At 40.5% G+C, this 15,895-nt stretch overlaps 1 protein-coding gene across 2 annotated transcripts in view; it reads left to right on the top strand.

Annotated features, from left to right (window-relative positions):
• MALT1 (MALT1 paracaspase) overlaps positions 1-15,895 on the top strand; it is a 62,110-nt gene that overhangs the window by 11,464 nt on the left and 34,751 nt on the right. For both annotated transcript variants that reach the window (XM_004379267.3, XM_023733995.1), the window contains exon 3: positions 10,997-11,118. In XM_004379267.3, the coding sequence (XP_004379324.1) occupies positions 10,997-11,118 (122 nt within the window). The remainder of the gene's footprint in view (positions 1-10,996; positions 11,119-15,895) is intronic.

The raw sequence follows: 15,895 nt of genomic DNA on the forward strand, positions 1-15,895 counted from the left end.
TTGTAGAGCAGAATTTTAATACAGTAAAACCGGTAAAAGCCAGAACCTGTTTAAGGCAGAAAGCTATCAATAGAAAAGGAAAACTCAAATATCTTCCACTAACAGAAAAACCAAACGCATTGCCATCGAGTTGATTCTGACTCATAGCGACCGTATAGGATAGTAGAACTGCCCCATCAGATTTCCAAGGCTGTAAATCTTTATGGAAACGGACTGCCACATCTTTTTCCTGGGATGCAGCTAGTGGGTTTGAACTGCTGACCTTTTGGTTAGAAGACAAGTGCTTAACCACTGCATCACCAGGCTTCCTTCCACTAATAGAGAAAGGTGGTCAGACTCCACGTTTTGAGGACAGAAAACTTGTGAGACCCGGAAAAACAAAGCAGTCCCATTGAGTTCTGGCTCTCACAGGTTTCACTATTTAATAAGGATATTGAGAATAGAAACATTATAATTAAGATATATTACGAATATAAGCCATATAGGAATCAACTTAATTTGGGATTTTGTTCATTCATTAAGAAAATTTGCTGTATTCCAGTACCTTTCCTATTGCAGGCATTGTGCTAGGTATAATGATTCAAATTTAAGGATGACTAAAACAATAGTTCCTGCCTGTCTGAAGTTTGTAGTCTAGTAGGTGAGACAAACATGTAAGTGATTATATCCAGTACTATCATAAATAATTTTATCTTATCTTGTAATTTCTTCTTTCCAGCATATTCTTGAATCTTGGTGAAAATTCAAAATAGAAATATTCTAATGTTTTCTGTTTTTTTGTGGTCATTCAATTTCATAGGAGGACATCAGTTCTTATTCCACAGCAAGTCTGGTGATCTTTCTCTGTTTATTTTTGGAGTGAGAAGTCTAATGTAGGTGATTCAGATGAGTTATGCCAAAAATTCTGTGAGCCTCGGAGCAGGCCTCACAGACCTAAATGCAGGGAGAAGGGAAAGCTGTAGATATATGAGAGTCTTACTTTGCCATGTTCTGTTCCAGTTGTTTGTGGAATGACAGCCAGAGATAGCTATGTAATACAGAGTTTCTCTGTTTTTTAAGAAACTGATGAGTTTCTTTTTTGTTTTCGGAGCCCAGAGGTGGCTGGGGCAGCATTCCCCCAGCTCTAACTGCAATAGTCCCGTTCTTTTGGAGCCAGATTCAGTGGTCCCTCACTTTACTTAGCATGATGTCTAAGCTGAGTGTCAGCTCACTCCAAAATTCTTGTTCTCTGTGGGCTGTGGCACCTTCACTTTTTGAAGGAGCATTGTAGGATTGAGGTTTACCCTCTTCTGCTTTCTTTCTAACTGGGCTTTTCCACAGCCCACAGGCTGGTCAGTTTGCCCCTCAGTCTGGTCTCGCGTGAACTATGTCTTAGAGAAATTGCTCATAGTCCTTATGTGCAGATGGTGTCCATCCCCACTCTCCATCACTGATGAATTGTTTCCCTATTTTTATTCTTTTGGTCAACTGTGTGGGAATTGGAGCGGAGAGCCGGTAAATGAATGTGCTGAAATTGTTTTGAACCTGAGCTCCGTAATGATTTTTAGGACTTTATTCTTTTATTTAAGCTTCAAAGACCCTGATCCCCAAACAGCCAATATTGTCATCAGTATCCTCAGCGATGTAGATAAACTTAGATATCCAGTTCAAGATGTTTTTATGTATTTGTTTTGCTTTTAAGTGAAAACTTTTTGAGTGCAGAGTTATGGGATCAGTTCCCCATCAATTAGTTATTTAGATCATAAACGGTTGCCTGAGGGAATAATGCCTTTCAGCTGGAATTGCTTAAGCAGCAACCTGACAATGGAGGGTGTTTAGAGAGTTTACATGTTATGTGAGAGTTTCATTGCTTGAATTCTAAGGTTCTCCCAGCTCAGATTTTGTGATGTTACTATTTTATTTCAGCCTTCGTTTGGAAGTACTACATTGCTGGTACATAATCAGATGACTGTAGCATAGTCATGGGATGTTTCTTTTCAGTGGCAACTTTTCCTTTCCCCACCTTCCTTTTTCATTTCACATCACTTTTTTTCCTAGTTGTGGTAGCATACTAGTTATGTTTCTAATACCAGTTTTATTTTTTATTGTCTCTAAGACAAGAAAGAGCAACGATTGATTGAATATTATTCTTTTATTTTCCTAAATTTTATTTATTTTGTAGTTGTTGTCAAGAATATACACAGCAAAACATACGCTAATTCAGCAGTTTCTACATGTACAATTCAGTGACACTGATTACATTCTTCAAGTTGTGCAACCACTCTCACACTCCTTTTCAGAATTGTTCCTCCCCCATTAACAAAAACTCACTGCCCCCTAAGGTTCCTATGAATACTGATCTTTACTTAACATTTTATTCTCACAGTTCTGTGAAGAGAACAGTGTTACTATGAACACTTTAAATTTTACTAGCAAACATTTATGTGGAAAATGAGATTTCCAGAAGTTGTCATTTGGCCAAAGTTACAGTTATTGACAAAGGTTGGATTGGAACCTGTTGGCCCTATCCCTGAGTTCAATGCCATTTCCATAGTACTAGAAAAGTTCTGGATTGTTCGATAAACTTGGTTATGGAATATTACCTCACTTGCCTCTTTAATCCAGGAACTTTTTTTTTGTCCTTCTTCTTCTGACAAATTAAAAAGTACTCAAATACTATATTTTATTTACAAGGGACTTTTCTTGTTTCATGAATATCAGGAACTTGGCAATTATGCCCAAAAAGAAAATATCAAGAAGTGAAAAGAGGCAGGATGGTATGGATGGGAGATGAGTTTAAGGAAGAGGAAGGGAGTGGTGAGTGAGGTCTGGAAGAATGTGTTTTGGGCCTACAGTATTCAGGGGAGTTGAGTAATGCAGAAGAATAAAGGATATGATGTGGGAGGCTAGATTTAGCCGTAGTAGATGCAAGTGTAAATTGGCTTGTAAGAGGAACATACATGAATGTACTTCAGTTGTGTAATGGAGGAAGAGAAATGATATTCTGGGATGCTGTGGGGTGCGTAGGTACTTGTGAGTTGTCTTAGTCATCTAGTGCTGCCATAACAGAAATACCACAAGTGGATGGCTTTAACAAAGAGAAATTTATTCTCTCACAGTCCCGTAGCCTGTAAGCCCAAATTCAAGGCATCAGCTCCAGGGAAAGGCTTTCTCTCTCTCAGTTCTGGAGGAAGGTCCTTGTGATGCATCAGTCTTCCCTTGGTCTAGGAGCATCTCCACGCAAGAACCTCAGGTCCAAAGGACTGCGCTTTGCTCCCAGCACTGCTTTCTTGGTCTGAGGTCCCCACTCTGTGCTTACTTCCTTTTCCTTTTATCTCTTGTAAGATAAAAGGTGGTGCAGGCCATACCCCAGGGAAACTCCCTTTACATTAGATCAGGATGTGACCTTAGTAAGGGTGTTACAATCCCACCCTAATCCTCTTTAACATAAAATTACAATCACAAAATGGAGGACAACCACATAATACTGGGAATCACAGCCCAGCCAAACTGATACACCCATTTTTGGGGGGACATAATTCAATCCATGACATTCCACCCTTTAGCCCCCAACAAATCACATCCTTAAAACATGCAAAACATATTGATGTCATTGTATCATAGCAAAAGTTATTAACTCCAAGTCCAGAATCCAAAAATTCCTTTTCATCTGTGAAATCTAGAATACAAGTTACCTACTTCCAAAGGTACAATAGCAGAACAGGCACAAGCTAGACATTTCCGTTACAAATGGGAGAAACTGTAGGAAAAGAAGGGATAACAGGCACCAAGCAAGTAAGCAGAACACATTACATTAGCACTCAAGGCTTTGAAAATAATCCTCTGTTCTCTGAGACAATGTACACAATGGCCCTGCCCTCCAGACTCTAGGTATTGGCTATACTCTCCAGATTCTGAGTGGAGGCCTCTCAGCCCTGGGCTTCAGCTCCACCTTCCAGGCCCACTGGGACAGCAACTCTGCTCCCTTGGCTTTAGGCACACCATTCTCCTAGTGGAGTGGCACCTCCACCCTTAGAAATACCAGAGGCCATGGCTCCACCCTTTGAAACCCCAAACATCCTGGCCATACCTTTTGAGACTGAGGCAGCTCAGCTTCTTGTGTTCCTTGTCCCTTCAGCTTCTGCTTCCTGGTTTCTTGGCCTCTCGACTCCTCGAGCCACACACCCACATCTGCCCTGCTGGGGCAAGTGTTCCAAAGCTCTGAAGCTCCACCGATAAGTCCCTGGAGGCACCCCACTCCGCCAGGAAGCGTCGTGCACACAGGCATGTCAGCTCCAACGCCGTCTTGCAGTGGTCTCCTGGTTCTGCTGCTGCTGGGTGTCTGCTGCTGGTGGTCCTCTGCTGCTGCCACACCTCTATCCATTCAGTTTCAAAACCGCTTCCTCATTTAGGTATCTGTTAGAGCAGTACCCCACTCCCGGTACCAAATTCTGTCATAGTCATCTAGTGCTGCTATAACAGAAATACCACAAGTGGGTAGCTTCAACAAAGAGAATTTTATTCTCTCACAGTCTAGTAGGTTACAAGTCCAAATTCAGGGCGTCAGCTCCAGGGGAAGGCTTTCTCTGTTGGCTGTGGAAGAAGGTCCTTGTCATCAGTCTTCCCTTGATCTGGGAGCATCTCAGCTCAGGAACCTCAGGTCCAAAGGATATGCTCTGCTCCCAGCACTGCTTTCTTGCTGGTATGAGGTCCCCAATTCTCTCCTTGCTTCCCTTTTCTTTTATCTCTTGTAAGATAAAAGGTGGTGCAGGCCGCAACCTGGGGAAACTCCCTTTAGGTTGGATCAGGGATGTGACCTTAGTAAGGGTGTTATACAATCCCACCCTAATCCTCTTTAACATAAAATTACAATCACAAAGTGGAGGACAACCGCACAATACTGGGAATCATGGCCCAGCCAAATTGATACATACAATTTTTGGGGGACATAATTCAATCCATGACATGAGTGATAGCTTAGAAAATTCCAGAACTTTGAGGAAGAGTTTTAGGTGGAAGCTGATTTAAAAAAAAGTTTTGATTCATGGCTTGTGAAAATAGATACACTTTAATGTATGTAATAGAGCTGTTCCTGGAAAAGCTATTTATAAATTACATCAATGTCTAAGTGCATTGTGACAAACTCACTTTAAGGGAACCTGAATGGATCCTTTTGTCAAGTTAAGAATCAACCTGATCTGTTTTGTAATTCCAGCAGGGTTTTTAACTTTATTATTTAACATCACATATCTGCTTCTCTACATATGTATGTGTTGAAAGCACAATCCTCAGTTCCATCATACCTAGTCAGATTCTCCCAGGCTTACAGGAAATCGAGTAACCTCTCTGACTTCTCTGCAGATGTTATCTGAAAATAAGCTTGTTTGCCAGGAAGCTGTGCATTCACTCTTTAAAATAGAACTTTCCTTTGTATGCATTGGTACAGTCTACATAGCACGATGCCATGTTCTTTCTTTACCTTTGTTCAGCTCTTCTGACTAGTGGGCGCTGGATGAGGGTGGTTAAGGGTTGACCATGGTTCCCTGTCACACAGCACTATGTGGGAGGAAGGAAATGTATGTGGTTAAAACACGGGAGGCTGTGTGACTTCTCATCTTTACTACTCATCAAGGGAAGTTTCCAAATCACATTTTGCCTTTCAATTCTCAATCTATGAAGCAAGAAACATATATTTAATTGCTTGTTGAAGACTATTAAAATTATCGATACAGGAAAGACTTATAAACCGTGTGTTCGAGAGTACATTAAAAAGCATTTAGTCTTGTTTCGCACACAAAGTAAGGATACGTTTTAGAATATCCTGGCCACATGGTCACTCTTAGGAATTGAAATGTGTCCCCCAAAAATGTGTGTTAACTTAGTTAGTCTGTGATTCCCAGTATTGTGTGATTGTCCACCATTCTGTCATCTGATGTGATTTTCTTATGTGTTTTAATGTTATCTGTATAATATTAATGAGGTGGAATTGGTGGCAGTTATGTTAATGAGGCAGGACTCAATCTAGAAGATTTGGTTGTGTCTCAAGTCAATCTCTTTTAAGATATAAAAGAGAGAAGCAAACAGAGAGACGGGGGCCTCATACCACCAAGAAACAACCACCGGGAGCATAGTGAGTCCTTTGGACCTGGGGTCCCTGCGCTGAGACGCACCTCCACCAGGGGAAAACAGATGACAAGGACTTCCCTCTAGAGCCGACAGAGAGAGAGCCTTCCTCTGGAACTGACGCCCTGAATTTGGACTTCTAGCCTGCTAGGCTGTGAGAGAATGAATTTCTCTTTGTTAAAGCCATCTACTTGTGGTATTTCTGTTATAGCAGCACTAGATGACTAAGACAGTCCCCTTCCACTAAAGCCATTCATTTCTTTGAAAGACTCTAGGGAGAAAGCCTTTTAATTTCCGTCATTCTCATCTCTTTGTATAAATGTTGTCGCTATTGTTGTGTGCTGTTGAGTCAATTCTGACTCATAGTGACCATATATGACAAAGTAGAACTCCCCATAGGATTTCCTAGGCCGTAATATTTATGGGAGCGGATTGCCTGGTCTTTTCTCCTGCGGAGCCACTGGTGAGTTCGAATTGCTGACCTTTTGGTTACCAGCCAAGCACTTAACTGTTGCACCGGCAGGGCTTCACCTTTGTGTAATACCAGAGAACATTTGCCATAGTAAATTTGTAAGCACTGTCATGGTGCCTAACACATTCCCTTCAGTAAGAGAGGTTCAGTGGGACTGAAGACGGGATTAGCACGTGAGATACATTAAGAATCATTACCATAGTAAGAGTTTCAAAGCCAGGAAAACCTAGGTTTGCATCCTGTTTCTGCCCTTTCTGCATAGGGGAAGAAAATGAATCTCAGAGTGGTTAAGCAGTTTAACCAAGTTAGTTTGGGTAAATTACTTTATCTTTTCCACTGTAAAATGTTCTAATTAATAACTACCTCATACGATTGTTTTAAAGATTATAGATAAAAATGCCTGGTACATATAGACCCAAGCCTATTGCCATCAATTCTGTTCAGACTCATAGCAACCCTACAGGACAGAGTAGAACTGCCCCATAGGGTTTCCCAGGTTGTAATCTACAGAAGCAGACTGCCACATCTTTCTCACACAGAGTGGCTGATGGGTTCAAACTGCCAACCTTTTGGTTAGCAGCCGAGTGCTTAGCTACTCTGCCATCATGTCTCCTTGGCATATAAAGCCATCAGTAAATTGCAGCTATAGTAATAAAACCAAAAAAACCAAACCCATTGCCGTTGAGTTGATTCCAACTCATAGCAACCCTATAGGACAGAGTAGAACTGCCCCCATAAGAGTTTCCAAGGAGCACCTGGTGGATTCGAAATGGTGACTTTTTGGTTTGCAGACATAGCTCTTAACCACTGCGACACCAGGGTTTCTGCTATAGTAGTAGTTATTATTATTGTATGCATTCATTCAGCAAAGACATGTTGAAAACCCACTGTGTCACTATATGCCAGGCACTGTTGTCAGCATTGGACAAACTGGTAACTAAGACTAACCAAGGTCCTTGCTCTCTTGGAGCTTCTATTTTAGTAAGTAAGACAAACAATAAAAAATAAGACTTTCAAATAATGATGAATGCTGTGAAAAACAAAAAATGGGGTGAAGGTAATCAAGAATTGGGAGTGGAAGAGTAGGTAATTTAGCTGTTTGCCAAAGGAAGTGGTAACATTGTAGTAGAGACGTTTTTTAAAAAAAACAAACCTGTTGCCCTCAAGTCGATTCCGACTAATAGCGACCCTATAGCAAAGAGTAGAACTGCCCCCATAGAGTTTCCAAGGAGTGCCTGGTAGATTTGACTGCTGACCCTTTGGTTAGCGGCCAAGCTTTTAACCACTGCGCCACTGGGCCTCCAGTTCAGACATTTAGTAGAGACTTAAATCATGAGAAAGAGCCTGTCGTGAAACAATTTGGGAGAATTCCAGCTGAAGAGTAAAAGGAAAGGGAGAACATAGCTTGGCTAGTGAAAGGGGTCTGCCTGGAGCCTGGTGAACAGGAGGAGAAGGGTCGGGATGAGGTTGCAGAGGGAGGGGAGGGCAGTTCCTGTAGGGCCTTGTAGACCCTGGTACGTACAGTGGGAGGCCACTAGATAGTTCTAGTCAGGGGGTGATGTGAATTCATTTGTTTTTAAAAAGCCATTTGGACTGCCAGTTGGGAGCAGGGAAACCATTTGGCAGGCTCCGACAATAGTTCGGTCAAGAGCTGATGCTGACTTGGATTAGATGGTGGTGTTAAAGATGATGAGAAGTAGAGAAGCTTATTTGATAGGACTTACAGGTCAATTACATATACAGTATGAGAGTGCAAGAAGGAAGGATTCCAGGATGACTGCTGAGTTTTCGTCCTGAGTAACTGCTTGCATGATGGGAGGCTGGAAGACTGGCTTATCTTCTCTGAGATGAGGAGGACCAGGGGGACTGAAAGAGGAGTAGACTTTGTATCAGGAGGGGTTTTGAGCATGTTAAATTTGAGATGCCTATTAGATATCCAGAAACCCTGGTGGTGTAGTGGTCAAGACCTACAGCTGCTAAACAAAAGGTCGGCAGTTAGAATCCACCATGCGCTCCTTGGAAGCTCTGTTGGGCAATTCTGCTCTGTCCTATAGTGTCACTATGAGTCAGAAGCTACTTGATGGCAATGGGTTTGGTTTTTGGGTTTTTATTAGACATCAGAATTTTAAAACCAATTTAGCCATAATACCTATGTTTTTTAGATTTATACTTGTTTTCCCTTCTGTTGTTGCTGCAACTTTTTTTCTTCTTATTACACCTAAACTTTGAAAATCAGAATCTTTGTATCTTGAAGTTGTACTGTTAGATTCTCCCGGCAGATGAATGGTAAATATGGGGCAGTAAAATACAGTCTTGTGAGTTTACTGGCTTAAGCAAGAGTGCACATCTCATACTGGACTCCCAACATGTACTTTCCTACCAACATTATAACAGAATTCAGAAAAGTTCTGTACTTCATCCATCCTGTGCTAACTTGGGATCAAAATAAAGGATTAATGAATATGAAAGCTCTCCCTTGGCAGGAATTTTAAATTATTTTTTGAAGGACTCTGCTGTATTTGCTCAGTATTTTCCAGGGTTTTCCAGACCCCTAAATGCAAAAGGTTTGCAATAAATATTTACTCATTTTGAATTTTGGCTTTGTTTGCTATCTTTCGGGTATGGATTTCACCTTATGCGCTATTTTCTATTCTGGAAAGTTTAGTACCCCTGATGTATTAAGATTGCTGTTATTTAGCCTAAATAATCTTGTTTTGATCCTCTGGATTGCTGGATATAGAGAAAAAAAGAGACTGTTAGGCGATCACATTCAGGATAGATAAGGAAAGAAAACAAAAGTAGGTGCAGGAAATTAAGTTTTAATGATCTTTTCTCAGCTACCTGAAAGGTTAGGGAACAAACCTAGTTTTATACATTACAGTCTTGGCAAATGTAAAATTTTCCTAACTTTGGGTTCTTTTTTCTTTTTTTCCCAGTTATCTATTGTTATGTAACTTAAAGCACCCAAAACTGGCAGCTTAAAACAGCAACCATTTATTATCTCATGGAGTTTCTGAGGGTAGAAATCAGGAGTGGCTTAGCTCGGTGGTTTTGGCTCGGGGTCTCATGATACAGCTCTCAAGCTGTCAGCTGGGGCTGTAGTCATCTGAAGGTTTGACTGAGGCTAGAAGATCCTCTTCTCAAATGGCTCACTCATAGGCTGTTGACAAGAGACCTCATTTCCTCACTGACTGTTGGCAGGAGGCCTCAGTTTCTTTCCTTACCATTTGGGCCTCACCGCGTGGTTACCTGAGTTGCCCTCATGACATGGCAGAGGCCCCAGAGTGAGTGATCTGAGAAAGAGGAGGGAGGCGGGACTGTGCTCTATTAGTGTCCCCAGGGTTTTCTTCCAAGCTGCTGTTGAAACTTCTCCAAGTTTTAATGCTGGTAGTCATTTCTCAAGTGAGAAATTTTTGCATCACAAATATCAAATATATAACCTACTATTCTGTTTATGTTCCTTTCTGCTTACAGAATAATTTTCATTTTAATGCTAAATCATAGTGTAATTTTTTGAAGACATTTTAAATGGCATTTAAACTCAGCATTTGTATTACTAACAGTACACCTAACTCAGTTGAAGTGCCAGCCACTTAAGCGCTTATGACCAAGTGTTCACACAAGCTGGCAATGAGAACACAATAAGACTGCTGCCTGACTGACAGCTATAATAAAGTGTGTCCTAATTTTGGAGGTGTTAGAATGTGGTAAAGGAGCCCTGGTGGTGCAGTGGTTAAAGCGCTTGGCTGCTAACCAGAAGGTTGGCAGTTCGAACCCACCAGCAGCCCTATGGGAGAAAGATGTGATAGTCTGCTTCTGTAAAGATTACAGCCTTGGTAAAAAAAAAAAAAAAAAGAAACAAAAGAGATTACAGCCTTGGAAACCCAATGAGACAGTTCTACTCTGCCTTATAGGGTCGCTATGAGTCAGAATCTAGCCCCAGTCAAACCTTCAGATGACTACAGCCCTGGCTGACAGCTTGATAGCCATATCACGTGACCTTGAGCCAAAACCACCCAGCTAAGCCACTCCTGATTCCTACCCCCAGAAACCCTGTGCGATAATAAATGGTTGCTGTTTTAAGCTGCCAGTTTTGGGTAATTTGGGTTTAGCATATGGAAAAAAGGTTTCTAAGAGTTGAAATATGGCAAAAAATTTTCTCCCCCAATCATGGGTAAGTTCAGTAGATTAGTGTCTTCTGAAGGTGAATTTCTTTCCCCAGGGTTTTGCAAAACCAGAAAATCACAATCTGATGGGGAAGGAAATGTGAATGCTTGGTTTATAACAAAGATAATTATGGAGGTTATTTCCAAAATATTTGGTTTTGGTTGTTTTTTTGTTGTTTGTTTGGTTTGTTTGGTTTCATAAATACAAAGAAAACCCCTTTCTGACTTCTTTTTTTTTTTTTTTTTTCCTTTTAAGGAATAAAGATCATTATAAACCCAGAATCAAAGGCAGTCTTGGCTGGACAGTTTGTGAAATTGTGTTGCCGGGCAACCGGCCATCCTTTTGTACAATATCAATGGTTCAAAATGAATAAAGAGGTAATTTTGTTTAAGTATTTTAATTCCTTTGTAATAAAAAGAGCAAATGATAGAAAATTAATGAGCAGTATTATCCTCAGTGTTTTTAGGAACATTGTTAAAAGATCTGTTAGACTTTGCTAGATTATTACTGAAGTATTCAATAACCATTATGTTGATAATTCCAAAATTGTTTTAACAAGCATTGTACACAATAATGAAATCAGTTCTCAACTCTAAAAATTGTGGAAATTAGGGATTACTTGGAGCAGTAATGTTAGTAGGTATGAAACATCACCTGTACATTCTAATATATCTATAAAAAAATCTTTTGCAACAGATTATGTTCCAACAAAAATCTTTAACCAGAAGATGTTCAAGGCCAAGTGGAAAGCTAACACAATATTATTATTTTAAATATTCCACATAACTGTATCATATCAAAAAATATAGGCCATTGTTGTAGATTCTGAAGTATAATTCTGGTTGACAGAGCAGGGCATTTATTCCTTTTGTGGAAGGATTGTATTCCTACCACAAATAATCTTATTTTTTTTGTTGTAGTTGTAGTTTAAGTGAAAGTTTACATTTCAAGTTAGTCTCTTAGACAAAAATTTATACATACATTGTTATGGACCCTAATTGTTCTCCCTATACTGTGACAGCACATTCCTCCTTTCCACCGCTGATTTCCCATGTCCATTCAACCAGCTCCTAACCTTCTTTGCCTTCTCATCTCACCTCTGGACAGAAGCTGCCTGTTTAAGCTCATGTATCTACTTGAGCTAAGAAGCACACTCTTCACGAGTATCATTTTATGTCCCACAGTCCAGTCCAATCTTTGTCTGAAGAGTTGGCCTCAGAAATTGTTTTAGTTCTGGGCTGATAGAGAGCGTAGGGGCCATGCTTTCCAGGGTTCCTCCAGTCTCAGTCAGACCATTAAGTCTGATCTTTTTACTAGAATTTGAGTTCTACATCCCAACTTCTCCTGCTCCATCAGGGACTCTCTGTTTTGTTCCGTCAGAGCAGTCATTGGTGGTAGCTGGGTACCATCTAGTTCTTCTGGTCTCAGGCTGATGAGGTCTCTGGTTTATGTGGCCCTTTCTGTTTCTTGGGCTAATACTTTCCTTGTATCTTTGATGTTCTTCATTCTCCTTTACTCCAGGTGGTTGGGACCAATTGATACATCTTAGATGGCCACTTGCAAGCTTTTAAGACCCAGATGCCACTCACCAAAGTAGGATGCAGAACATTTTCTTAATAAACTTTGTTATGCCAGTTGACCTAGATGTCCCCTGAAACCATAGTCCCCAGGCCCCCACCCCTGCTACTCTGTCCCTCAAAGTGTCTGATTGTATTCAAGAAACTTCTTAGCTTTGGTTTAGTCCAGTTGTGCTGGCTTCCCCTGTAGTGTGTGCTGTCCTTCCCTTCACCTAAGATAATTCTTGTCTACTACCTAGTTAGTGAATAACCCTCACCCTCCCTCCACACCATCGTAACCATCAAAGAATGTTGTATTCTGTGTTTAAACCTTTTCTTGAGTTCTTACAATAGTGGACCCATACAACATTTGTCCTTCTGTGACTGACTAAATTCACTCAGCATAATGCCCTCCGGATTCCTCTGTGTTATAAGATGCTTCACGGCTTCATCGTTGTTCATCATTGCATAGTATTCCATTGTGTGAATATACCATAACCACAAATAATTTTAAGTCACATCTTAGAATTCTTTTTTTTTTTTTTAAGTTCTTTGAGATTCTTTAGAAGAATCCTGATCAAAAGGGGGAAAATGCAGACAGGATTTTAAATTCTCATGGAATCCAGACTTATTGGACCCATGGAGGATGTATGAACCCCTGAAACTACTGCCATGAGATAATCTTTAAACCTTAAGCCAAAAATATTCCCTGAAGTCTTCTTAAAACCAAACAATAGTTTAGCTTAATGAGTAAAAAATATCTCCCTTGAGCATTGTGCTCTTTTAAGATCTATGTATATGGGATCATATTGAAAACAGCAACTCAAAAGACTAGATAGAAACCTTAGGGGGCAGTTAGTTTATGTTAGTGGGGGAGCAACAACTCAGAAAAGGAGGATGAGAGTGGTTGCACAACTCAAAGAACGTAATCAGTGTCACTGAATTGTACATGTAGAAATTGTTGAATTGGTGTATGTTCTGCTGTGTATATTTTCAACAACAACAAAATATAAAAAGAAAAAGTTTTTTGAACCATCTGCCTCTGGGGATTTCTCGCTGGTTCAGTTGCCTCATTTCATGCGTCTACTTTCTGGGCTTCTATTCCTCATCCATCGCTCCTCGTCCCCTTTCCTCCTAGATTGTGCCTTGAAACTGCACATTCTTTTGAATTTCTTATTCACAACAATTCCACTTTCTCCCAAATTTCATCCCAAGTCTACATTTACAAATCTAAAACTAAGTGTGAAAGGGCCATTCTTAGATCATGATCGTTCCTTTAATAGGATGGCCTTCCTTAGAAGACATTCGTGGTTTTATACAACTACTTGTTTCCTTTCCTCACACCAGGTATGATAGAATGAGCAGCAGTGGAATGTAGTAGAAAGATTGCGTGTGGACTTTGTTGCTAGAGAGGTCTTTCAGAACGCTGACTGTCATCACCAGCCATGTGAATTCCTATCTTCATGCGTTGTTGTGAGAATTAAATACAGAATGTTTTATGTGATGCATCAAATGCCTGGGCTCTCAAGAGTTGGAAGGGAAAGTCATTTTTACCATATTTCTCAATTTCAAAATTACATTCTTTTAAATAAATGCCTTTTGATGGAGAAATAATGGGAAAATCCATGTTAAGTTTATCATTTGTAAAATACATCCTGATTTGAGAAAGGCAGAAATGTAGGGGATGGGGAGTGTTAATACATCTTAGATTTGAAGACTTGTAAAGAGTTTTAAAACTCTAACACATTGAGTTTTGTCAAACCACTCTTACATTCATAGGTCTCTTTTAGGAGATAATAATTTAACAAGTATTTGTTGAGCACCTGTTTTGTGCCAGGCCGTGTTCTAGGGCCATGATGATGAAGCAGTGACTTACAAGGCCCCTGTCGTCCTCGAGTTTACACTCTGCTGGGGAGTCAGTAAGCAAATAAGATCATTTCTGTGAGTTAAGAGCTATGAAGAAAATAAGCAGAGTGACAGAGTAAGTGAGGGAAATGGAGAGTGTTTTAGATAGGATAATCAGAGAGTACGTCCCTGAAGAGGCAACATTTTTACTAAGAACTTAAGAAAAGGAGTCAGCCCTGCCAAGAGCTCCAGAAGGAAATTCTAGGCAAGCACAAAGCCCCTAAGGTCTGACGTGACTACAGCCTTTGAATGAGGGAGAGATTTATGAGTGGAGGTTGAAGAGGAAGCTAGGGGTCGGACAAGGTAGGGCTTTGTAAGCCACTTAAAGGAGTTTGAATTTTTTCTAAGTGAGAAACCACAAAAAGTTATAAGCAGGTTAAGTAACATGATAGGATATATGTTTTTAAAACACAGACTTGCTGCTTGAAGAGAAGTAAGAGGAAAAAAAGGTTATCTAATGTCATACCAAACTAGAAATAGTGGTCATGTGGACTAGGCTGTGTTCCATGGAGATAGAGCCGAGTGAGTAATTCAGTATTTATTTTAGAGATAGAGTTAATCAGCATTTATTTTAGAAATATATGTGGAGCATGAGGAAAAAGGAAGAGATCAAGGATGACCCATAGGTTTTTTACTTGAGCAGCTAGGGCTGTGGTGATGTTATGTACTGAAGTTTTGAAGATGAAAGAGGAATAGATTTAGGGAGAAAAATCAAGAGTTTGGTTTTAGACATGATAAATTTGAAATGCCTACTAGACGTCTAAGTGAGATCCCAGCAAAGCAGTTTGGAGACTTAACATTGAGAGTTTGTATAGTAGATGAGGAGCCAGCGAAGAGACTAAGAAGAATCTGCCAGAGAGATTGGAAGAAGACCAAGAGAGAATGGTATGAAAGCTTAAGAAGGAAGGAGTGAATGGCCAGCTTTTTCAGTGCTGCTGAGAGGTGGTGTAGGGTCAGAGGAGGCTAATTTGGTGTTTTTGTTTGTTTAAGGTAGAAGGTTAAAAAATTGTCATCGAGCCAGTTTCAACTAATAGCAACCCATGTGTGTCAGAGTAGAACTGTGCTCCATAGGGTTTTCAATGGCTGATTTTTTGGAAGTAGATTGCCAGGCCTTTGTTCATAGGTAGAAGATATTAGATGTATTTAAGTGATGCAGCAAGATCAGAGGGGATGGGATCAAGAGTCCAAGTGGTGTTTGTTAGAAAGACACATCTTCCATTTTAACCAGAGTGAGAAGAGGGCAGTTACAAATAGGTACAGACATGGCCGGGTTTGTGATCTGGTGGCAGGGAGAGAGTTTCTGTCCAAAGTCATTGCCCAAAAGAAGAAGGTTTGCAGGAGGTTTCAAGTGAGAGAACATATACATTGATAGACTAAGTAAGAGGAAAGCAAAGTAGGATAACAAAGTAAGGTTACCAGGCAGTGCTGAGTGCAGCCTGTCAGCCCGGTCGTCAGATCTTCAGCAAAATGCTTTTGCCCTGGTGCAGATGCTAAGAGGGTAGACAGTTGAGTTCAGTTGCTTGGGGTTTGGAGAGGTATAGGGGTGAGTTTGTTGAAGTACTCTGCAAAGGAATGAGGCACATGCATAAGCCCTCTCATAGTGTGCCAAAGTTGGCTGGAGCTGATAAATTGATGGTGGAAAATTGTGGAAGAAACCTTATGTGGTGGCAGAAGCCCAGGGGAAAAGCCAGGG

Source organism: Trichechus manatus, unplaced genomic scaffold (genome assembly GCF_000243295.1).
Source record: "Trichechus manatus latirostris isolate Lorelei unplaced genomic scaffold, TriManLat1.0 scaffold00063, whole genome shotgun sequence".
Taxonomy (NCBI): Eukaryota; Metazoa; Chordata; class Mammalia; order Sirenia; family Trichechidae; genus Trichechus; species Trichechus manatus.